The sequence below is a fragment of the Colletotrichum jinshuiense genome, chromosome 4 (genome assembly GCF_051148585.1).
Source record: "Colletotrichum jinshuiense chromosome 4, complete sequence".
NCBI classification, from domain to species: Eukaryota; Fungi; Ascomycota; class Sordariomycetes; order Glomerellales; family Glomerellaceae; genus Colletotrichum; species Colletotrichum jinshuiense.
Window position 1 is genome coordinate 3,441,264 of NC_139311.1, and position 23,911 is coordinate 3,465,174.

A 23,911-nucleotide genomic window follows, 5' to 3' on the forward strand; every position below is an offset into this window, starting at 1 on the left:
ATGCTGGCAGCCCACGGAAGCATCAGGTGATTGGTAAGGCTCGGCATTTCCAGACGTAAGTTGATGGGGTGGGTGCACCGAGCTGCTGAGGCTAAGGCATGGTGATAAGCCCGCCTCCTCAAACCGGTAGAAGCGACTCTAACTGTGGCTTGGGGCACTTGTCCATCGCTAGCATGGGAATGAGAGATGGAGGCATGCCGAAGCAGAGTAATCGATAAGGAGTAACAGGCATCAAGTCGCGTTTCCCAGCCTGGTACTCTACTGCAGCGTGTGCCCCTCTGCAGAACGCCGATTGGATCGGGGCAGTCGGGGAAGGAAACACCCACACACAGCCCGACGCCGGGGTGTGTGGCCCCCCAGCCTCTTATTGGCTCTTTCCTGCTTCTGCCTGAGGCGTAGATCCTCCCTCACCCTCAAGCGTATTTATCTCCAGCCTCACCCACTTTGCACGTGTTCACCCTCTTCCTTTGCCGCGTGACCAGAGCTTCCCGCCGTCGTTCCCCCCAACCGACAAGCCAACTCAACCACCCCTTCAACCCGTTTTCTCCTCAAAAATTAATACAGATAAACTCAGGCCTGCGCCCGGGCTACGGCAAACTTCAAGAATCGCGATTTGTGAAAAATTTCCACGCGTTTTCCTGGGTTCTTTCGCCATTTCCTCTCGACGCTTATAACTGGACGGGCTCCATCCGACGAGGCCCCCCCCAGCTGCCGCCGCGCGATATCACGAGATTGATCACGCCGACACGTGAACTCCAGCAAAACCCGTGATCTGGACTCACCGCCCAGACCACATCGCAAAGCACATGATCTGAAGGTATGCGACTTGTCCCATTTTTCTGGCGATCATTCCGTCTGCCCTATCATCCTCATCGGAATCGCACTGCACTACGACGGAACGCAGGGTTTTCTTCAGGAGTGCTTCCTTCTTCATTTGCGCCATTTTCTGGAATGCTGGCGCCCTCAAACAAACATCGCGACATGCCTCTCATTCGCAATCAAGTGATGCATGAAGGTTTTATGTCATATTTTGAGGACAAGCACAAGATCCCCTCGGACGAGAAAAGTATTTTCCCAAGCAGGAGTGCTCTGGCCATTCGCCCACCTTGTGATGCACTCAAGGCAATACAGAGGCTGCGTTGGGATGGCCCGGCTTTCCTAACTTCTTCTCGACTCACTAACCCAACAGTCACTCAACTGGCGATGCCTGCAGCGACAATATGGTTGAAAAGAGGCCACGGAAATGTTCGCGGCCTTAATAGAGCAAGCGCTCACACCTACATGATTGAAACATGCAATCGTTCCTTCCTGGTTCGGCAATCAATTGCTTTCCGCTTTGCTCCTGCTATATCCAGCAATGTGCCTCACCCTCATCTCATTCGTACAACACGTCTTGGCCTGCTTCATCCTCCAACATACACCATTGTGAGGTGTCTCATACCATGACTCTTGATGCTAATAATTTCATCTAGTCTCACGATTTTATTGACTGGTGCTTCTAACTCGGTGCTGGCTACAATACCGCGTCAACTCTGAACGGTGTAGCCTTACCTAACCCCCTTCAATCCAAGAATCCACCCGACCGACCAGCTATCCCTCGCCGCAACAAAAATGGCCGACGTAATTACTGACCACCCAGACCTCTCCGAGCTGGCTCAGTCACCCTCTCCGGGCCAAAAACGGAAGCGCGACGACATGTCAGAGTCGACCAGCCCTGGCCGTGCCAAACGGGCCAGCGCTGGGCTATCAGACGCTGATACTGCGGCTTTCATCGAGAATGCCGTCGAGGCTGCCCATGCCGCCGCCGCCAATGGTGTCAGCGTTGCGGACTTCAGCGCGCTGCAGCAGGCTGCTGCCGCAGAGCACTCAGAGGCTGCCGATCCCGCCAATGCTTCCAGCACTGCCGCGGCCGCTCTTGGATCTATGTATCCCACGCTCCATGTTCCGCCTACAACTGAGGAGCAGTTCGCTGCCCAGGCAAGCAATGAGCCGACCCACAACCAAGATCACACTTTCAGTCATGCCGATCTGAGCCCGCCGGACGGACTCCCATCCCTACCAACTGTACCTCAGCCCACGAACGGCGTCCAGAATGTCCCTCAGCAGACCCACCAAACCCTCCAGCAACATCAACCTCCACAGCCCCAGCATCGTTACTCGACTGGATCAGTCAATCCTCCGGCTAAGAAACCGGATGTTGGCTCGGAGGAATGGCACAAGATGCGCAAGGACAACCACAAAGAGGGTAAGAAGGCTCAGAGCTCGTATTCCTGTGCGATGGAAAGCTGACTTGAACGCAGTGGAGCGCCGTCGCCGTGAGACCATAAATGAAGGCATTAATGAATTGGCCAAGATTGTTCCCAACTGCGAGAAGAACAAAGGCTCGATCCTACAGCGTGCGGTCACTTTCATCAACCAACTCAAGGAGAACGAGACGCAGAACATTGAGAAATGGACTCTTGAGAAGCTGCTTACGGAGCAGGCTATAGCAGAGCTCAGTGCTTCCAACGACAAGCTCAAGCAAGAGTGCGAACGTCTCTACAAGGAACTGGAGACTTGGAAACGGGTTGCCCAGAACGCGGGTCTCTCGTACCCCCAGGCGAACAAGGAGGACGCGGCCTCGACGACTTAGAAGGTCTCAGCTCAAAGCCAGAACCCTTGCGTTGTGGCGAACATGGGCCCGGCTTCGACACCCCGCGGCTTCCCCAATAGCCGCATGAACGGCTATCACGGTGTACCTCAGCATCGCCCTTCCGTTTCATACGACCCCTCTCGACGCTCTCAAACGCCTGTCCCCAACGCTGTCTCGGCGCCCATAGGCCACCCAAACGCAACGGCGACTGCGAGCCACCAAGACCAGGTTCAGGCTTTCCTTCACGCAATCCCCTCGTCTTTCTTCACTTCATCTTATACCCCTAGTCAGCCCTAAGCTGATTTTTGTTGTTTTACTCGGATTATAAAGCACGGTGCTCGTGGTCACAGACAGGCGATAGTCTATAATGAATCTTGCTTCCTGGCTCTATTTTTATCTCCTCCTTGTGTGTAAGGGTTATCCTCCCGGTTGAAGAACTGTCCTGTGACAGACTTGTAGGATTTGTGTTTTTTATATAATGAACAAAATGCGAATGGTCTTTTCGACATTTTCATCGGGTAACTCGAAGCTCCACGCTTGGAGTTTTGCAAGTTAGCCGTTGCCAGGATAGCAATGGCAGATCCGCTCTAGCCAACTCGGTCTCAAACCCATGATGTGTGTTTAGCGACTATGCCTACTGTCATGAGAAGCTAATGATGGAGTCATACCAAGCTCATTAATACACAGGAAACTGCTGGTTACGCTTTGGTTTGGGCGATGTGATCCTTTGCCAATGCAAGTAGTGTCTTGTTTTCCGTTGTCACTGCGATGGGGGAGTTTATCACCCATCATATTCATGGTGCCATCATCGTCGACCTGCCATCTTCTCTTACAACGTAGGGTGTACTCACGGCTATGACTGGATAGACCAACAATCATTCGCCGGCTTGCAGCAAATACTTGAAAGCCAGTCATGTCTGCAAGATGGATGTCAACCTGACCTGCAAGGCACCATGGCTCTTCTCCCAACCTTCTTCCAGTTATTCCTGCCTCCCTCCCTAGTCGGCGAGAGCGCCCGGATGGGCTTGATCTACACATGGCGAGGCCCGATGTCGGTAATTGCTGCTCCAGCCGAGCGGCAGCAGGTGCAGCTAATAGTACCTCGGCGTACTCATTGGGCGCGCCAGTCCCTTTACCGCACTGGGGTTATGCAGACATGAGTTGGCTTGCTGTTTCCCGAAAAAGAATCCCTCCCCTTTCCGTGGTAGCATTGACAGGCATCCAACGTTAGGTTGGTGGATTGAAGGAAAACAGACGCCCCAAACAAACAACGCACTTCACAAGTCCTGCGGACGGAGCAAGTTTCCGAGGGCTGTTCTCGCCGAGCGTCATCATGGCAAATCAAATACAGCAGGGGGAAAAGGGGAGGCCGGTGAGCATGCACACGGCAATAAGGGGGGGAGGGGGCTTCGCCCAATCCTCTCGAACCATGTGCAACATCAAGTAGCAAAGGGTAGCGGGCGCGCCCGACGCAAACCCACGTCGACGCCTGCCCGTCATCATCGTCGATTCGTCCACTTCCGAATCGGCGGGGGGCTCACCAACCAACGCAGTATGAAATGCCATCGGCTCAGCCGCACCGCAAGGCGCCGCAATCAATACCCGACTTGTTCCCTGCATCGCCAACCACGCACATGACACAGACCGCCTCCCGCAACACGCCCCCCTTTCCCCCTTCATGATTCGGTCCACGGCCGGGGAAACTTGGAGTCGACGCGTCCGAAACGCGCGCAGCCCCGGGGCCGCGGACGGGGCGGGATGGCGTGCATGCATACCGCTCCCGGCCGTACGAATAGGGAGGGGGGGTTTTGGGGGATCGCTGCACTTCCGAGGCCCGGGGGTGAGGATGGAGGTGAGAGTGTTGGGGCTGGGGAGGTCACACCGGGCCGCATGCAATGCAGCTTGCTCCTCGATAGCCCATACTGACTGGAAGGCGAGGCAAATAAAAACAAACCCAAGATTAAAAACAAGATTGGCCGAGGTGTGATCAAGTTCACCGGCGGTTTCCTTCCTTCTTCCTTCCTTTCCTGCTTGTGCGTGCAAGCAAGAAACCGACTGACTGGCCTCGCCCCCCCCCTCCCCCCCCTGCCCTTGGAAGATACGAGAATGACGCCTCTGGCATCCGCAGAGTCGTTTCATTGGGTCTCGGGTGTAATCCTCGTGCAAGTCCCTGTCTGACCTGAAGGAAAAACGCATCTTTGTTAACTGCAATCAACAGGAGGAGGCAGGCTAACCGTACTTTTGGGGGGCGCAGAGTCGTCAGGGACGAGCCCGTCGTCTAGGTTTGATGACGGCTCGTCTCCAAACTTCTTTGAGTTGTCGCCCCTCCAACCCGGGCGACTCTTCTCAGGATCGTCATCATTTCCTCCAGAAGCCTTCAAATTGAACCACAAATCAAACCGGTATTTTACGAGCGACAGCCTTCCCAACCCCATCTCGCAATTGGGCGCGGGGGGTGCGTAAGCATACCAAACCGAAATGGAATCTAAAAAACAACAGGAACTACTTACGGACAACTCTCTCTCTCTCTCCTTCTCTCTTCCCCACCGACCGCTGTCAATCTGCACGTCAACCCTCCCGGGTGAAAATGGAGGTGGGTAACCGCGAGTACCTGTACTTCTACCCCCTAGCGAGGAATCCCTTCATCTACCCGCTGTCATCTCTCCGTTTTCTCAGTTCTAGTGTATGTATGTGTGATTGTGTGTGTTGTGTGTGTGTGGAGAAGAGGCGGGAAGTAAGTTTAAAAAAACGTGAAAACAAGAAGAGAAGGGGGCGTGTGGGCAAATACCACGAGGCAGGAGGGGGGGGGATGGCCGCGATTCTTCTGCAGCGGGAGTCAAAATCTCCGGGCCGTGCCAGTAGCGTCTCTGGCCTCGCCCCGATCCCCAAATCAAAAACGTGCAAAGGAAGGAAAAAAAGAAAATATCAGCGGCGGTCATCTATCAGGAAACTAGGGTAAAGAGACAATCGCCCGGATGTTCGAAAGATGACGGGCGCGGGATGGAGGGGCGTGTGCAATGTGCCTGTAATGTCATAGTAGGGGTTTTTTTCCTGTCGGAAGTTGGGCAAAGGCGGAACCGTAAAAAAAAAAAAGGATAAGGATTGAATAAGGTGTGAGGTGTGCTAGACGACGGCCGGTGACTGGCCGCCGGCGACTCCACTTCTTCACCGGTCTGCGGGGCACCGGTGACCGGGGTGCCACTCTTTTCCACCTTTATCTCGTCGTTGAACCCGGGCGACGAAAAACAAGGCCGGCGGCGGTTCTCTCTTCGACATTCCACACGCCCTCCCACACCAAAAATTAAAAAAATTAGTACATAATTTAATCACATTCGACGAGTCAAATCTATTCCTTCCCTGACCCAAGGTTGGCCCATGGTACCGGGATCTAAACTTAAAAAAAAATCACTTTCCGTTTTTGTATCCTTCAGCTCGTCATCTGTCAGATTGCTGGCTGCAAGCCCACTCAAACCACCATCACCCCCCTCCCCTGCAGCCCTTCACCCCTTTGCCCTTTCCCTTGGGTCCTCCCCCCCCTTCAGAATACAGTGGGAATTTGAACTGTTTACTCTTTTAGTTTTGCAAAGGAAACAGCATGGGAACTTGGGAAGACTGCCGATTGGTAGCCGATTGCAAACATCAAAACTGCTATTATTGGGACCCCTGGACTCGATCTAGACGGCACTAATCTTGGAATGGACAAGAGCCTCATCGATGTTGGGGTTCGATGAGGCTGAATTGTTCTGAGACATTCGGAAAACAAAAGATTGTGCTTCCTTTCTCCCCCAACCTAATCCCAACCGCGCCTCGTGAGCAGACCTGTCATAATTACTACCCATCTATAACGGCCCTCATTACAAACCAGAGTGCCAAGGCGATGACCTCAGAGGGTCCTGAATGGCTCGTCCGCGGAATAACCAAAACACAAAAACTCCGTCATCACGTCGTTTCGACTCCTTCCTACCCCCCCCCAAGTCTCTCAGCATGGTTTTTGTTTTCGTTTTCGTTTTGTTTCGTTTGGCACCTTCTACCCTCCAGCCATGCCCAGACTTTCCAAACTCCTCCCAGCTCAAATCCTCCTTCCATAGTGCAGCTCTTTATTCCAAGCGCCCCCCGCTACCTGCTATTGATGAAGAAACAAAACAAACGGCCAAGGCCAGCGGTATCGCAAGAGTGAAACAAGGCGTCGCCCGTCCTATCGCAGTGGTCCCCCCCCTGATTGGCCAATTCATGTATGCTGAATGCTCGGGGCGAACTGGGATTAAAGACAAAAGAAAGCGTGTTTCATGACAGCGTAAATGCCGGTGCATGAGCATCAAAAGCCACCGGCGAATGAGATATCCTGCCTCGACACCCCATAAGAAGACAGACTCCAGCTTGGTAGAAAAGAAAACAGACTCATCAGTGCGCTGGACTCTCAACTGGACATAAACCCACCCACCCTGTCTGTTGCCACTCAAATCACACATGCCTGCCCTTCGCGTTGCTCCAGTGTTCGTTTACCCTGAAACTGCGGTCGCTGGTTCTCGAGTTCCCAAAGTTATGCTTTCGATGTTGTGAAATTGCTTTTTGATCCGCAGATAAGAAAAAAAAAAGTAATAAGCCAAAAGTGCCGCTCACAAGTACTCGGGTGACGATGAATACAAAAACATATCCAGCCGCACCATATCCTTGCTTATCATTCTGATGTTTCGGTGTAATTCAGGTGCCTCTGAGAAAGTGTCTGGTTGTAAGTACAGCGCCTCGATCTCGCTACTATTAGACAGTCCCGATATGTGTCGATGTGGCTTCGCATTGACAGTTAGGTGGTTGGACCACCAAGACTGCGCCGTTATCAATCGAGTGCCACAGTGAAATTTGTATTGTCACTCGTGCTCAAAGGCAGAATGGCATCTGTTGTACATGTTGTGGTATGTGTCATGTGTGATTCGTTTGGTTAATCCCAACCCCAGCCGACAACTGGTGGTTGAAATAATGATTCCGGGTTTGCCTTCGGTTAATGCATCTGCCCGCGAGTGAGCGGTTCCGTTTTCCCGCCTGGACCAGGCAGTCCCCGTGTATCGGTAGGGAGATATCCTGGGAATCCATGTGAATTTTGAACAGGAGTTTGGCTAGCGCTTACGGGACGGAACATGCCTCCTTGGTCGAATCCGCCCCGTGACATGCTGTCATATGGCGAGGGTATATATTGATTTTGGGCCAATGGCACACTGGTGTTCGTGTAGTGTCCTTGGGCGGGCCCAGGCTGTTGCGGCGTGAAGGAATAGACAGAAGCGCCACCAGGAGCGGTTGATGCGCCTTGCCAAGGCTGGGTGTACATTCCAGCTGGAGCGGCATTGGGGTATTCTGTCGGAGACGTGTACATGGAGGAGCGTCGGTGAGGGTCGTGGGGTGCTGGTACCAAGTCTTGAAGCGGCATCCCGGGTGTGTGAATGTTGTTGCTCTCCACGAAGTGGTGTTCGGGATGAATGTTCGTGGGTAGCATTTGGGTCGAATACTGTTGGCCACGCATCGGCATTTCGCTCATGTAGGCGCCTCCATGCAAAGTTCCCGTTGGGCTGTGGTCGTTACTTGACGTGTGCAGGAGGTCGTGCGGTGCTCCCGTCTTTGACGGCGACACGCTTGAGGTGATGGAGGGGTGTTCGTCTTCCTCTTTGACAAAGCCGTTGTCTTCGTTGTCGGATGGATAGCTCTCGGGGAACTTATCCTCCGACATGACGAAGACCTGCGTATCGCCATCTGTAACTTGTTAGCTGGCAAGCCCGCCTGGCATACTTCAATTGTGCTTACCTATCTCGTTGCCCTTGTATCGCTCTTCCACTCTAGCCACTTTGAAAATCTCGTCCAAATACGGCTTCTTCTTCGCGTTCGCCTTGTTCTCCTTGTCCGAAAAGAACGCCGACATGGCTTCCGTGGTGGCTTCCTCGAGTTTTTGTACGTTCAGGTTCATCTTCCGAATCGCTGGGTGCTGCTTCTCAGGGGCCTCCACAATCATCCGAAGTATGTGGCACAAGAGGTGAACTCGTTCTGGGACGCAAGTAAGCGAGATTTCAATACATGTTGCCTCGGAGGTAAAATCTTACCTCGTTTGTAGAGATGGTCAGGCTCCTTGTGCCTAACCTTCTCCTCCTTCGTAGGACCCCAGGGCTTCGGCCACCAATCTGGCGCCTTTTCGTCTTGGCCGGTGTACGGGTGGTTTGTCTGCTTTTTGGGCTCAACAACCTTGACCCAAGCCTTGGCGATAAGTTTGCAGGCCGTTTGTTGGCAGTTCTTGAACCGCTGTTCGTAGAGGTTCCAGACTTCCTTTTCATCGCCGACTCTCAGGGTTTTCTTGGTATTGGACGAAACCACAATTGCTACATCGTCATCATCGTGAACGGGTCTTCGGTAACCGGCTCCCATTCCTGCTCGGTGCCTCTTGCGGGTCTTGTAGCTGCTGTCCTCGTCGAACACGTCACCACCATGTCGGCGGCGATCTTGCACCCGATGCCCATAGCTGCCACCGAATGCCTGGTGATAGCTGTCACCATCGATACTGAATTCCGAATCATCATGCATAATGCCTGCAACTACGTCACGGATTAGTCGGCAGGCACTCTAGCCAGACGTGGGTTGGAGTATGTACCGGCATCCTTCTTTCCATCCTTCTCTCTCTCTCTGGCGTGGCGAACAAAGGACTTCATATTGAAAAATTTGTTGTATGCGTTAGGTTGGTGTCTTCCAGAGAGCGTGTTTCCAAAAATCTGTGCCGTGTCATCGTCCAGAATAGCAGCGACAAAGAAATGCTTGGCTGGAATATTGCAGTGATCACGCAATGCCTTCTCAATATCCTGGGACAGTCAGCCGTGCATCAATTTCCCAGTAGCATTGTATACACTTACAATTGGGGGTCTGCGAGCGTCGCGAGCTTCGTGGTATCTACCATCTTCGGGCGGTGGCGGGTCGACGGGAAACCGCTCCGAATGCCATTGCCGAGGGTATGGCTCCCGGGGGAAGTCGCGGACCATGGCGGCGGCACAGATAACACAATAGTCAGTCTAAGTGGCAGGTATATTGCATTCAGGCGCTGAGCCGGAGAGACTGGGGCGTGGCTTTGGTGAATTCCAGGAGGCTATCGGAAGCGATCGTGAGCGAGGTGTGTAACGTTGCTGGATGAAATCAGAAGGCGAGAAGACAGATACGATGTATAACTGTGTAGAGGTCAGACAAATCTGGCATACTGATATCTGCATTCAAATATCCTACGTGATGCGGTAGAGAGTAGGACTTCTGAGAGATGATTGCTGTGGGGTAGAAGTATATGTCCAGGAAAGGGGCATGGAAGTCAAATATCAACGTGGTTGAACAGTGATCAAGCTCGACACGTGAGGCAAGCGTGGATTTCGGGGGACGCCCAAGCTTAATGCACGGCGCAGGTCGCTGAGATGACAGCGGTGTGTCGGATTGTGCGCGGGCCAGACTCGTCCCGATACCTGTTTAAGGTTGTTGGCTATATATTCCAGAGTCGACGTGGATAATGCTAGGCTTCTTTGGGCCAGGACAGGCCACCCAGTTGTTGATACGGGCGACGAGAGAGGAAACGGGATCTTGCCTGAGATGGTTGGAATTGGCGGGGCGAATAGCTTCCAAACGCAGAGCCAAAAGCAGAGAATCTCCTCAGTGCTGTGCCGTGGCTGGAAGGACGAAATTGGCGGTCCAAGTGACGGACACGACAAAGCAGACGACGAGCTGCGACGTGTCAGGGGCGCTGCTGGTATTTGGGAAGGAAGCGGCGGAGACGGCGGGTTTGGGCGGTTCAAACAGATCTATCAGCTTGCGGAACTGAGCGCCAGGAAGGACCTCAAAGTCCTCTTTGTTTCCAAGATGACTTGAGACATCGGGGGGAGAGCCTCTCCACTGGTTCGCCGTCTGTCTTAGAGCGCAACTCTCCACGCAATGTCTCGGGGACAATGTGTAGACCAGGAAGGAGATGTTGATAACTGAGAAGGATTGGTGGACAGTCAACAGCACGCGTTTGCGCTCTCAGCCAAGAACGACACGAGGAGAGCCAATGCAGTTTTCTTTCGAGAGGGAATCAGTGAAATAAAAAGAGCCAATGATCACTGGCTGGAGGGTGAGGGCCCTAGGTGAGGTCAAGGCTCCCGGGCTGAGGTGGATCTTGGAGGAAGGATGGGCCTGCAAGGCGGAGGCGAGTTGAGCTTGTCGACGGGTCCAGTGCTTTCGTAATGATCTGAGTTAGGGCTCTTTCGTGTATCTCGATTTTACTGTGGTATGTGGCAGCTGGCTGGGGAGTGCGGGCGAGAAGCAGTGTTCCGCAAGCGAGAGGGGGTGAACAACGAGGCCGCAGATGACTTGAGGTCGAGGGGTAGCGAGACCGGCACCCGCAGTTGTGGAAACAAGGACGAGCAAAGAAGCAGGAGGTCGGACCAGGAGGCACCCTAGTCTAGTCAAGGCGAGCTTTCTACCCTCCTTCAGCTTTTGGCTGGACTGTCAGTAAGACACTGGGATTAATGAGCCGCAGTAGCAACGTCTGTGTGAACACCAAACGAAAGGGCACCCAGTCCGGGAAGGGGAGGGAAGGGGGGCAAAAAATAAAATAAAAAAGGACGGATACACGCCTGAAGCAGAACAACAGGTCTTCTGATGCAAGACTGATGACAGTGGAGAAGGGGGGGGGAATAAAAAAAAACGGCTTCTGAGGTAAGCCTTTAGGTGTGGTGGACTGTAGTCAAGGTACTTATGAAGTTGTGCCAGGGGAAAACGAACACTTGAGGACCCTCCCTGATCCGCAATCCTGATAAGGTGTGGCAGGTGCCAGCCAGGAGCGAGAGGGAGCTCGATAGTCCCGTACGAAGTACACCACCACCCAACACCACAGGTTGCAGTCCCAAATGTGTGGCCTGCAGGCGACAATTCCCACACCCCCCCTCCCCCAAAGGCTCTCCCGTGGTGTTTGCGCCACTGTGAACAGACGTGGTCGACAAAGTACAGTACCAGACAGTACCGAACGCATCATTGGACGTACATATGCTGTACCAGAACTAATACGGCCATGATCTATGGCTCAACAGAGGCAGGGACCCTCGTTGTCTTTCCGGACAAGCAGCCCCCCCATGTGCTGCCACTAGGAGCGAGGGTTGTAGAGGGCGATCCTCTTGGCCTAATCACTCTCCCCAAAGCCTTGGCCATGTGTGTACAGACCATGACAGCTTTTGGTGGTCGGCCACAGCCCGGAACAACTGTCTTTGTAGGGCGTCTTTCACCTCTGCGGTTCCCTCCAACGCTCAATAATCTTGAGAGGTTGCTGTGTAGATGCCTTTTTCTCAACCTCTATACATTTCCAGGTCAAAGTGGGCAAGTCGGCTGCGAGCCGATTTGTAACCCCCACCGTGGCCACGATATCAGGGCGCCCATCTGCTGGAAGATTCGGACAAGCGCCCGCTCAAGCTTGTCGAACCGTCGCCGTTGTTCCCAGAGGCGTTGAGGGCCATTAGGTGAGAGAGACAGGCGAAAGGGGGGGAAAAAATCATAATTTGTGTGAGTGCATGAAGGTGTGGGAGAGACCCCATGTCTATGAGCAGGGGTGGAAGTGAGACAGCGGTGGGCCGGGCTGAGCGGCGCATCGGTCGGCAAGAGCCTCGCCAGTCATACGGGTCCGTAATTATATGATATTGGCTGCATCTTGGACGCTGATTGCATCATTTTCAAGCCCGTGCTGTTCGTCCCAGGGCTTTCTTTTTCCCACGATACAGCACGCTAAGAATGCCTTTGAAAGACCCCCTTTGGTTGCTCCGAACGCCTTCCAGGCTATCCATATCGTAGGCATCGAGCATGGCGCTCCACTGCTCCTCCATTGCCAGACTTTCTGGTTTGGCATGTAGCTGGTAGCGGTTATGGATAACGGTGGGCCAGAGCTAGCCAGACAAAGACATAACGGTTCGTTGTGCTGGGCTCCAAATCGAAGTAACGTTGTGCGCACCTAGGCCACTGCTTCCCATTCAAATGTATGCATGATGCAGAGCTGCAGAGCTGGAACAGCCATAACACTCGAGATTCAGAGCAGAAGAAACACCGACGCCCAGAGTCAACTGAGACCTTGGCTATTGTTTGATCAATTGAACGCACGGGTAGGGGAGGGCATAGCTGACTTGTTGGTGGCCGCCGCGCGGCCGCAAGATGGATCCATGACTCAAATTGTCCCGTCTGCAAGCCGCGAAGTCCGTCGAAGCGAGAAGCTCTCGATTTCGCCTGTGCCTAACGTGTCGCTTTCTGGTGGGAAGCAGGCAGACCACTGACGAAGAAAGTGCTACCACTGGGCCGCAAACGAGTCCCGTAGTGAGAGGGCGGGGGATTCGTGTTGGTGGCTTTTGAGTGCAGTCTCCATTCCTAGCGGTTAGGACCCCCCTTGCTCCTTGAATGGGGTCAAGCGGGGGGCCAAGGCAAGCAAGGCCGTCTTCTGAGTCCGTCGCCGCCAACTTGGCTTGGAAAAATTTTGACAGTTCAGGGCCAGCTGCGGGAAGCGGTACGGCGCGGAAGTTAGTACTATAGTACGTTGGCTGGCAAGCAAACAAATTTCTGATGGTGCCCCATCGCCCCATCATTCAAAGCACAAAAATGCCTCTCATTCGTTGATGACGTTGCAAAATGGCAGGGTAGGCGTTCATCCCAAACGGCATTATTTCTTGATGCCGTGCTTAGAGGGCTGGTTAGGCAAAGTGGAAAAGCTGGCACAACACTGTCCCACCGGCCGTGGTTTGATGGCCGGTCGTCGTCGTCCATTGTAGTCATGGCAGCTGGGTGAAGCTGGGGCCGCAACATGGGACGGAGCCCGCAGAGGGAGCGGATCAGAGCCAAGCATGGCGCGGTCGGGGATGGGTTCCGAACGGGGATTGACCTGCTGGCGTTTTGCCCTGGCCTCCCCTCGCATGCTGGAGGCGTCCAACCCGGGACTGGGCTTGGTTGCATGTACAGCTACCTGTAGTATTGTCAGTTCAGTTCTGTTTGGCAGGCGTCGTTGGTCACTGGCAAACAACTACGGCAGCCAGGCATCACCGGTCGGCGGTCGTGCACACGGGCAGAAGACGGCGAGGCATCGGGGGGCACTGATGCAGTGGTGGTTCATTGAAAACTTGATCCATGCCGACTCGAGAGAGGCAATAATAAGCAATTTGGTGGACAAGGTTCGGGTCGATGTGGGGAAGAGTGGACTGGGTTCAACGGCTTCATTCCAGCGACGACGCAGACGCAGGAATGCGAGAAACGTTTGAGGCCGGAGAAAAGCATGTTTGCTCCCTCTACGGGTACAGGGAGGGTGGTTGGCGACTTGCCAGGCGTCCCGGGAGGATACGCGGCACGGTTCATGGGGACAAAGGAACGTGGGCGGAACAGCAGGTCAGGATGCACCGCGTTTCCGCACCGTGCCCGTACCTGATCGTGGATAGGCGCAGGGGTGTGTGCCTGTACAGACGCACCAGTCTGTATTTGTGCCCTGAATGCAATCAATCCGTAGCCGGGCGCCCGTAAGGTGTGGTGGTGTACGAGTTCGTTGTGGGCGGCAGGAGTGTGAGCTGAGAGGGGATTGCTAGATGACGATCATGAACTCGGGTAAAATGGCGGGGACGGGGGGGGAAGCGCAAGGTCGGCCATGGTGGTGAGGTGAGGTACACTAGGTAGGTACGGCTACCGCAGTACGGTACACTAAGGGTAGCGTGGGTACGTACCTGCACCTGCCAGCACGTTCTAGATGGGGAAAGGACGCGGCCGCCCACCTTCCCCACTGGCTGAAAAAGGATATTGCTACCAACCCCGTCGTACCGGCCTTGTCAGCTTGCTGGGATAGGCTGGGCGCACCTCCCCTCCATCCTTTCCTTTCCACGCATTCCCTTGCCTTCCTCCTCCCTCCCTCCCTCCCTCCCTCGCTCCCTCGGGCATGTCTTGCAAGCCATTGGGCCGACAAACCACAAAGCGAGCCGGGATTACGGACGGACGTTGGGGCAGAAACCCAAACGGCTTGGAAGATGAGCTATTGCCCTGGAGCCTGGACGGGAGTGTGGGGGTACACGGCGGCAGGACGTTCCTCGAGAATGAGGTATTCTTTTATCCGTGACGCGACGCCCGGCACTCTGGAAGCTCAAATACATAGCGTACAAGGCCAGGAGCAAGGGGGGGGGGGGGGGGGGGGGGGGTTCTCGGCCAATGCCCATACTATCGTGGCCAGACAAGCAGGACGGACGTGCAGTTGATGCATGTTATATACCGTACACTACTAATGCCAGTTGAGGAGGGAGGAGGGGGGGAGGGGGGTCCCTTGAGAAACGGATGGTGTGCGCCTGCCTTTTGTCGATACTTGCAGTATTGGTGATAGGCTCGTGTGCCTGCGTCCTGATGTCGACGGCGGACTGCCCTTGGACGCCCAGTTCTGGGGACATGGTATTCTTTGGGAGCGCTGTGCCGTGATTGGCACAATCAGCACCTGGATGATGACCTGAACTGCCCGCGGTGTAAGGTTTCCGTCCCGGACCAGCAGCACAGGAGGCGCGCCGTACGTACGGGAGTAGAGCAGCCTGTGTTCTAGGAACGGCCCGGTCGTTACGCCGGTGTGCCCGGCCATCAACTAACTAATTGGGAGTCTAGGTCCGCCCTCGAATTTTCGCTATGCCTTCTGTTAGTCGGAACCTTCGGCTTCAAGCGAGGAAAACTCTGTCCTAGCAGCCGCGGGTCCAATTCGACTTACGTGGGGGGATGGTCTGACAATTAATGCCTGTTGCCGAGAAATCGGCTGGCTACAGAGACGATGCCCTGGAATAAAGTCGAGGTTTCCGGCGCATGGCGGGGCTAGGCATGACCCTTACAACAACGTAAGGTATTCGTAAGACCTGAGACCCAAGGCAGGCCGCGGCCTGTACTTTCCAGAAGGGGATAAAGCTGCCTGTGGCTGCGATAAAAGTTGCAGGCTCGGTTGCCTGAACATCTCATACGTCAATGACACTGGATGCCAACTGGCAAGTTCAAGTACCGAAACAGCGGCACTGCGGCGAGGAAGAAGCCCCAATCTCACCCGTTGCAAGTGTGCTTCTCTCCCCTACACACGTGCAGGGTCCAGTTTTTCTCTTCAGTCCAGGTTCCCAAGCTCCTCAGCTAGTGTAGTGTAGGACCACACGTTCGGCAACCGTTTCCCTGAATCCCTCCTTGCCCCGGACCCTGACAGACTCGTTTGTCATAGCTCCCGCAGTGTCCCAATTCTATCTTAGTTTCCATTCAAAAGTCAAACCAGACTGCAACGCACCAAACCGAAGTTGTGGTTGTCTCCTTTGCCTCGCCCAAGGTAGCCCGGTCAGGTTAGAAGTCTGCAGGGAGACAGGCGCCTTCCTAGAACGAAAGGCGTTTCTGTACTTGTATTTTTGATTTTTGATCTAACCCCGAGGTTCGCCAACAGATGATTGGCCCGAATTGTGTCATCTTTTTCACCTGCCATCCCCTTGATAGCGAGCCAGCCAGCCCTCTGCAACCTCTGTCAGTTCAGCCAATCGGCCATGGCCTGCGGTGTTCTCCATCATAGCGTAGCGCCTGCCATAGAATCCCACCGCTATTTGTCGACCGTCCCTTCAGAGTCATGGGCAATGGCTGATTGACACTTGCCTATACCCTCTCAATCCTTCGAGCACGGCGAAGATACTTGGTCACCCTCCCTTGGGCCCTTGTTGCGGTCCGTCCTCTGATGCACCTAGCTGAAGCTAGGTTACACGACAGACTGCCCACGCTGATGCGCAGAACCGGCTCCTTCCTAGGAATATCTATTTGTGGGGAGCACTGTCCGCGGCGATGAGGTGTTCAGCGGTGGCCGATCCAAACATCCGTCTCGGCAAAATCGGGGTGTCGATGGTTCTCAATGGCCAACACTTCGATCGTCTTGCCGGCCTGGAACCCGACCTAAGTACTCACCCAACCGACCCAGTGACATATTGTACCACCTGGTCGCGAACGACGGTGCAAAAAGCAAGATACCGTCACATCCTATCGATCCAAAACTGCCGGCCTAGTAGATTCATACTCCACCACACTAGAGGTAGACTTGCAGGCACATATGCATGCTCCGAGACCACCGCCCAAGAGCGGCCGTCCTCCAACAGCGACCCCTCCCCTACAGCCAACCATTCCGTTCATGACCAGCACAGCTAGAGAGGCATGTCTGAGGCAATTTGGTTAGTGGGAAAACTCGACGTCTCAACGCAAAACACGGAACCCCCGCTGCAACAAGCAAAGGAAAAAGCAACAAAGGTCAACAACCGCCTCTTTTTCTTTGCTTTTTTCTTGCAATAGTTTTTTTTTTGCAGCCGAGGAGAGCGCAATAATCATACTGCCCATCGCCTCCCATTCCATGACCACTGCATCCTGGGCGGCCAAGCGGCCGCTTAGGGCAGGTCGGAGGCTGCCTGAGCGCGACGCTATTCCATTCTTTTGGCGAGGACTTGCTGTCTTGCCGACGCACCAGGTTGAGAAGCCCCAAACGAGATTGTCTTTCAAAAGCGGTACTGGCGAAGAAGAAGAACCAGTATGCGTAGATTTTGCCTCCAGCATCTCCGACCCCGGAACCCCTATGCCCTTGGCTGAAGGCTCGTCATCGTCCTCGTGCGTGCGTGATCTGGTGGGCACTGGGAAAATGCGAATCAGCCATGCCTACGCATCTCATCTGCGTTTCTTCACGGACAGAGGCAATGCAGGCTTTCCCGGCGCAGACCAGCAGTTCGCAATGTCGGCCTGCTGATGACGCCCCATGGAGAAGATGCTGCAAGGCTCGACCTCTCTGATCAACTTCCGCCGTTCCGTCTGCAGAAGGCGGCAGGCGTGAAGAAAAGACTCTACCAATCCCCTGGGACGGTCGACAATTCGCCACTAGCCTGACATGGAACAGTGACGCACAAGAGGTGTGTTGCATCAGCTATGGGCTTCATTCTCGGCTTCCCACCACACACACACCCACGGTTGCTACAAAGCGTTTTTCCTTCCCGAGTGGCTCTTCCAACGCCCGAGAGAGGCAGGAAACCATCTAGTCGAGAGGCTTTCAAAGCTGCGGCTAGCCACATACATGGAGGCCAACCAGAACGCTGACCCGGCACATCGCTCGCTGAGCACCTCCAGGTGACAACTAGGGCAACGGGGACAGCGACGGGGACCGCGACAACGACGGCAATGCCCTCGTATCAGTGCTTCTTTGATATTACACGGGTAACGTCGAGGCGGATCCTCGCGCACCTCGGTCAACTGAATCCCTAGCACGATTTTCGGGTTTTGTTCGTTCCGAACGGTTCTCCCTTGGACTTGGGGACTGGAGCCTCAGACCTGGAGGCAACCTGTTATTCGCAGCGCCGTCGATGGTTCGTTCCCCTGACCTTCCGGTGGTGGTTCGTTGACTCTACAGGGGGTAACAACAGGCGCCCAATTCAACCACCACCCATAGCGGTAACACGAAGCAAGCCACCCCAGAAAACATGTTAACATTGCGCTGGAGCCCTGGCGGGCCTCTCCACTTATAACCGTACCTTACCTGTCACTGCGAATACAACCGAGTCTGACAGCTCATGTCACCTTACTATTGGAGCCATCCCCACCCAACTTCTATTTTCTCCTCTCTTTTTGTCGCTCCGGGGCATGGAGGCCACAGCCGATGATTGATGACGGCGGCCGCACCCCAACACGCCAATACATCTCTCCTTGGGTGCCTGCCTAGCTGACTGAAGCAGTCAGCCAATACACAAGATCTTTTTCCAGCCCCCAAAACTTACTTGGGAGGGCATCGATCGTGGCCGAATGTTTAGCTCTTTGTCCGTGTTAGCATGGCATGGCGGGTTCTAGGTCAACTTCACGCTCGCAAGTCGGGTTGACGCGTCTGTATTAGCTCCGTTTTGACTTTCAACTCTATTTCGACATCGATATCATCAGATCGTTTCTTGGATATCATGCACGATGAATTTCAGCCCATGCCCAAAACTCCGGGATCTTCAGCACGATAGGGACACATTTGGCCATGTGCTTGCCTGCTTCGCCGAGGCAGTCGCTACCATCCATGCACCGCTCATTTACCATCAGAATGGTAACGAGCCTGCGAGAGGCAAGCCACCTGTGCCCTTTGCAACACCATGCCTGCTAGGACCAACCAGAAAGCATGCTATGGCTCACAGACCAAGAGAAAGGGGACAAGAGCCAAGTTTCTTTCTGGATCCCGGGCCCTCTTCGTGTCAATCTGCTCCTGTCATTTCCGTCAGGGTAATGATGTCTCGGGGGAGTCCATTCGAAAAATGCTTGCGCCAGGGTGACAGCTAGTCAGCCGTACCAAGCAAGCTGTGCGTACATCCACCCGGCTTTTGCTGCGACACAGTCTATCTCGGGGCTTGTCTCTCTCATCGACAGTCGAAACCTGCATCGACGATTGACGCGAGACGTCTCTTAGCAAAGGTGTGTTTACATGGCGTTTCTGCCGAAGGAAAGAGTACCGAAATATCCAAGGTGGCCATGCCTAGAGCAACAACCCTGGCCGAGGATGTTCTTGGAACCGTACAGTTCAGGAGAGGGGAATGACCGCCCAAGGATTAAGGCCGAGGCCGTCGCAAGCAGATGTACCAATCAGCGTGGCCCTTTCTCGTTATCGTCACTGTCACAGTCGCACGGCATCGACGTCCTGCAAATGTTGTGGCCACAAATTCCTGCTTCTAGGGGTGCCTCCCACCCAGCATTGAGCTGCCCTTACTTCTGCGCTCACCAAGAAAATCCGGTACAGAATATGCAAATAAAGATAATCCCTGAAGTGCAGGCCGCAAAGGCACGAAACCGACGCTCGACCCGTAAAGCCCTCCACTGCGGCACCGGCAATAGAATCGGGGATGTTTGGCCGTTGGCTAATCAAAGAAAGGCCGCGAAGCAGGGTTGAAGCACCGTTCTGTCCGACAGCCCCACGGCACAGCCATATTTGGGACCTGCCAGTGTTGGGCGAAAGCCAGCAGTCACCTGGATTCGTCGCAACAACATTGCAAACGTGGCTTAAGGCTAGGATCAATGATGACTGAAACGCGAGACAACCTTGCAAGCTACAGCGACGTTGCTATTCTGTCTGCCAAACATAAAGAAACGAGGATAATGACACAGGGATACGCCATATGACAAAAACGAACAACGTGCCTTTCCCCGTGTCTTCGTATCACCCTACGTCTCACGGTGTACATGGACGTCGATGTTCGTACGGGGTTACACAGCATTGGCGGTGACACAGCAGCTTGGGGGGCCGCGCCACACCAATCCTCATTAGATATGCCGTGCATTTCAGTAAAAGGATCTAGTCTTCCCATAAGCTTTGCCGTGCACCCCATGGCTACAGTGTCTGCAGAATACAATTACTCGAGTCTGGGTTCGCCCACCCGCATATACTGGTTCGCTTTTACTCTTCGACACTTTGCCCTGCTTCCTGAACCTTGCGTTAAGGATGTGATCAACAAAGAGACTGTCTGACTGACGTGCCTTCCCACTCCCTATGGGGTCCGTTCTCGGCAAGACACGCTTTCGCGACGTTTGGTGGCCATTTCAGACATGGTTTCTTATTTGTCACGGCCCATGCTTTGAAAATCTCCGGAGTATCACGAAGAGTACGCGGTTCCTGGTTTCTCTGCAGTGGTGTCGTGAAGTGAAGTTGATAGCCCGGAGCTTCTAGAACTCTGTCATAAATGACCTCAGACGCGTCGTCTCCACCCAGGGACACGAGGAGTGCCGCGAGTGGAGAGAGAGTTGTAGTAACGGGGCCGGGCGACGTGCTTATGGATATCGAAAGGGCTGCCAGTCCTTTGAGCGGATCCCACTCTTGATACGGCGTCTCCTTTCCCGGTGTGCCGATTCCCAACCCTCCATTGGAAAGCCAAGTGAATTGGTCTGGGCGAACCGGCCCAATGTGGACGGCACGGATAGCTCCTGAGCCGCTAGGCCCATTTGGACCAGTTTTGTGGTGTGAGCCTTCATTGCCCTATTGGTTGTCAGGGCTTTAGAAGTCTCTTTGGCATCAAAGCTGGTAGGACATTGCCAAGATCTAGCTCCAGATTTGGCCATTGTAAAGACTATGGCTCTCGTAGCACCCTATCTTCGAGGACGTAGAATATCCGATCGAAGATGGCACCGGTGGCGTTAAACATTCAAATCACGATGAGCAATATCGACACTAGCTACACCCTGAGTGAAGATGTCACATTCGGGGTTCTTCTCCGATCTGTCTTGATTTTCGGCCCCCTTTTCCTCTGCAGCCCATACAAGTACATACCCGGATACTGGCCGACCTCCCGACGGGGCCGGGACTCTTATCTCTCATACAGGCCGCATGTCAGCATTCGGGTCGTTGAAAATGCTATCCGATCAGGGGATTCGCAATCACGCACCAGAGCGCGGTCCCGACGCGCTCGAAGTTGCCCGGTCGTCGGCCCGATACATGCCTGGCACACCATAGATGCTGCCCTGCAACTTTAAACCCGGGGGGACTTTAGGCCCCCAACCTGCCTGGTCTTGCTGACCCTGAGAGATGCCATGTGTGTACGGGGACCGTCAATACATTTCTTCGTGTGGGCGAGGAGCCCTGGCACCAAGGCATGTCTTTTTTCGAGCCGTCGGACCCTCTCCGGGATTTGCGCGCCGTCGAGGAAATGGGGAGGGGGAGAGGGGCCGCGCTGGGGGGGGGGGGGGGGTATTTGACAATCATCGAAGCGGTGCGGAGCATTTGGAGGCTCTTGTTCTATTAACTGCTTCGGCAGCTCGTTCTATCGCTGATAATAAACATCTCGTCCGGCGTATTCTTTCTGCTGTAGCATCCCCTCCAAGTAAGCAGGTGGGCATGTGTCTGGTCGACACGGCGAACTCCTCCTCTGGGCCACTGAGGCTCTTTGCCCCTTTTCTTTCCTTAGGCCTCTCCGGGCTAACGTATTCTCGAGCCCCCTTCCCCCTTTTCTCTCCCCTTCTCTGTCTCTTACGTCCAGCCCGACCATGCTGCCCCCTGAACGAACATCTCGCGATGGCGCGAGCCTGAAGCGATGCCGACGATACTCCCGAGCCCGGGGGCCTCCGCCGACCGAGATCCTTGACCATGCCGACGCCGCCCGTGATTACGACACCAGATCCTCGAGCAGAAAGTTTGTCTCTCGAGCGTAACCCGCCTTTCGGAGAGGCTTCGGCTCTGACGCCGCTCTCGAGTACGTCGTTCGGAGCGGGCTCCGTGGGGCGAGGAGCAGCTGTTTGCTTGCCGCTTGCGCTTGCAATTATACAAGGAGCAGGGAGCGTAGGGCCGGGCCGCCGTCGAAGGCTGCTGGCGGCTGTCTGGCAAGAATATACATAGCCCGTGCCAGGTTCTCGGCGTTCCCGTGCAGAGGGCTACACATACACCGTGGCCGCGTTTGGTAGCCGTCTCTGGTTTTATCGGCGACTTCTGAAGGGGGTCGGGGTTCCCGAACCTGCTGAGTTGCTGGAGCATCACGTTGAAGAATTGGCTCGAGGGGAGACCGGATGGATCTGGATTTGTCCCCGAGAGAGAAATTCGACTTCACTTTCGAGAGATTCCTCGACTCCCGGGACACATACGTAGCACCGTTGACTGGGTTGGGAGAGGGAGGATCAAACGAGACCAGAGTCCAAAGTTTCTGTCATGATGGTGGGCGTAGCTGTCAACCACGACAGGAGTGTAGGATTGCTGTGAGGGTAATCGCTTGCGCTGTTTGACAATTTGCTCCTGGTCGCACTGAGGATAGGACCTTGAACACGGATCATCCACATGGTCTGGTGTTGTACACAGAATTGTCTGTCGGTGGGCGGCATTGTATTCATCCCCTATATCCCTTTTCCATCCAAAGCTACACGAGGCAATACACGGTAATGCCCTCTGTAGACATCATGTGTGACGAGCAGCAAACCAAGCTCGGCAGGGGGGTAAGAGAGAACCCCTACAAAACCCAAGGGCCCTCTCGCCCCTCGTCCCATGGTAACCTGGACTGCGCGTGTTCGTACATTCTTCGTATACTATCGAGTCCAATGCATCGATCGAGTTCCCAATGAACCAGAGCGAAGGGGAAGCGAGACTTAAGCCGAGGGTGCCTTCTTTGCCCCGGAGTCCCCCTACTCTCCCAAAGCTACCCACCGAGCTTTTTTACATATTGCAGAACTACTCCGCAGGACCGCAGACTCATCCAGATCAAGCCTGGAGGCCCCAGCCCACATCAGATGGCGGGCACCTTCAGTGTGCCCTTTCGCGTTTTATCGATCACCCGCAGACTGCAATATACCGGTCGTTCCTAGTTCATCATCTCGTTACAGTCTAGCTTGACTTCGGCTGACGCTCCGTACCGTCGTGAGTGGCTAGCTCGTCATCTTGTGCCGGTTCCAAGGTTATTTCGGTCCACGCTCCGTGCTGTTGTGAGTGGCTACTAGTCGCTGCCCGGTACTTCGCTTCCATCAACAATATATCACAAAGCCTTCCTTCCGTATCCGTGGACGTCGAGTAAGAGCGGGGGTTTCGACTGCCCCGGGCTCTCTCCAGGCCGCTGCAGATAACCAAACGCGTCGACCCTTGTATCATTAGAGGTTCGATACCCAGCCGGCCTGGCCAGCAGTGCAGCTTTCCTAGCGCTGAGCTTTTCGGAAGATGTCGTAGTGGCTGGCTGGTAGTCCGTTTGCGCGCGCATGTGTGTACTTCCTGAAGCTAAAAACGGATGAGTTCGAAGGAGATGAACAGGTTTGGTGCAAGGAGGAAAGGCCGCTAGGTGGGATGGGGGGACACCTTCACGCGCCGTCCAAGATACCGAGGACGCCGGCGGATATCGAAGGCTCAGCACCGCTCGAGCCCAGAATCTCTTTCGACGGGGCCAGCGCCGGCAGATGTGGTTCCGGCGCATCTTCGTCGTACCCGCCCCGAGATGGCCGGGTGCCGTGCTGGCGGGCACAGGAAAACAAAACTCGCGATAGGAGGGGGAGGCCCTGCACCACCCACCCTCTCTCAAAAGGGGGGGATGGGGTTTCCATTGAGGGAGGAAACATTCAAGTCCGCGGACCGGTATTGTTTGGCCACCCACCCCACGGTCGTACAACTTTTGCAGAGAGACAAGACCCGGAGGCCGAAACGGATCCCGCGATTCCACCCTACACTGACACGGCTATGTGAGGAGGAAGGGGGGACTATGCAGTACCACCGAAGAGGTGTACACGCGCTGGAAGGACTCGCGGGGGCCGGAGTTCAAAGCATGGACGCCCAAAGACCGGGCAGACAGG

General features: G+C 54.6%; 2 protein-coding genes across 2 annotated transcripts; one reads left to right on the top strand and one right to left on the bottom strand.

Annotated features, from left to right (window-relative positions):
- Positions 1–1,611: 1,611 nt before the first annotated feature.
- Positions 1,612–2,632, top strand: EsH8_IV_000855 (basic helix-loop-helix domain-containing protein; the record flags this gene model as incomplete). Its single annotated transcript, XM_083265745.1, has 2 exons — positions 1,612–2,245; positions 2,301–2,632. 2 exons carry the CDS (start codon positions 1,612–1,614, stop codon positions 2,630–2,632), a joined length of 966 nt encoding a protein of 321 aa, XP_083124640.1.
- Positions 2,633–7,628: 4,996 nt separating this feature from the next.
- On the bottom strand, positions 7,629–9,639 carry EsH8_IV_000856 (DUF2841 domain-containing protein; the record flags this gene model as incomplete). Its single annotated transcript, XM_083265746.1, has 5 exons — positions 7,629–8,371; positions 8,423–8,659; positions 8,716–9,201; positions 9,258–9,462; positions 9,514–9,639. 5 exons carry the CDS (start codon positions 9,637–9,639, stop codon positions 7,629–7,631), a joined length of 1,797 nt encoding a protein of 598 aa, XP_083124641.1.
- Positions 9,640–23,911: the final 14,272 nt, after the last annotated feature.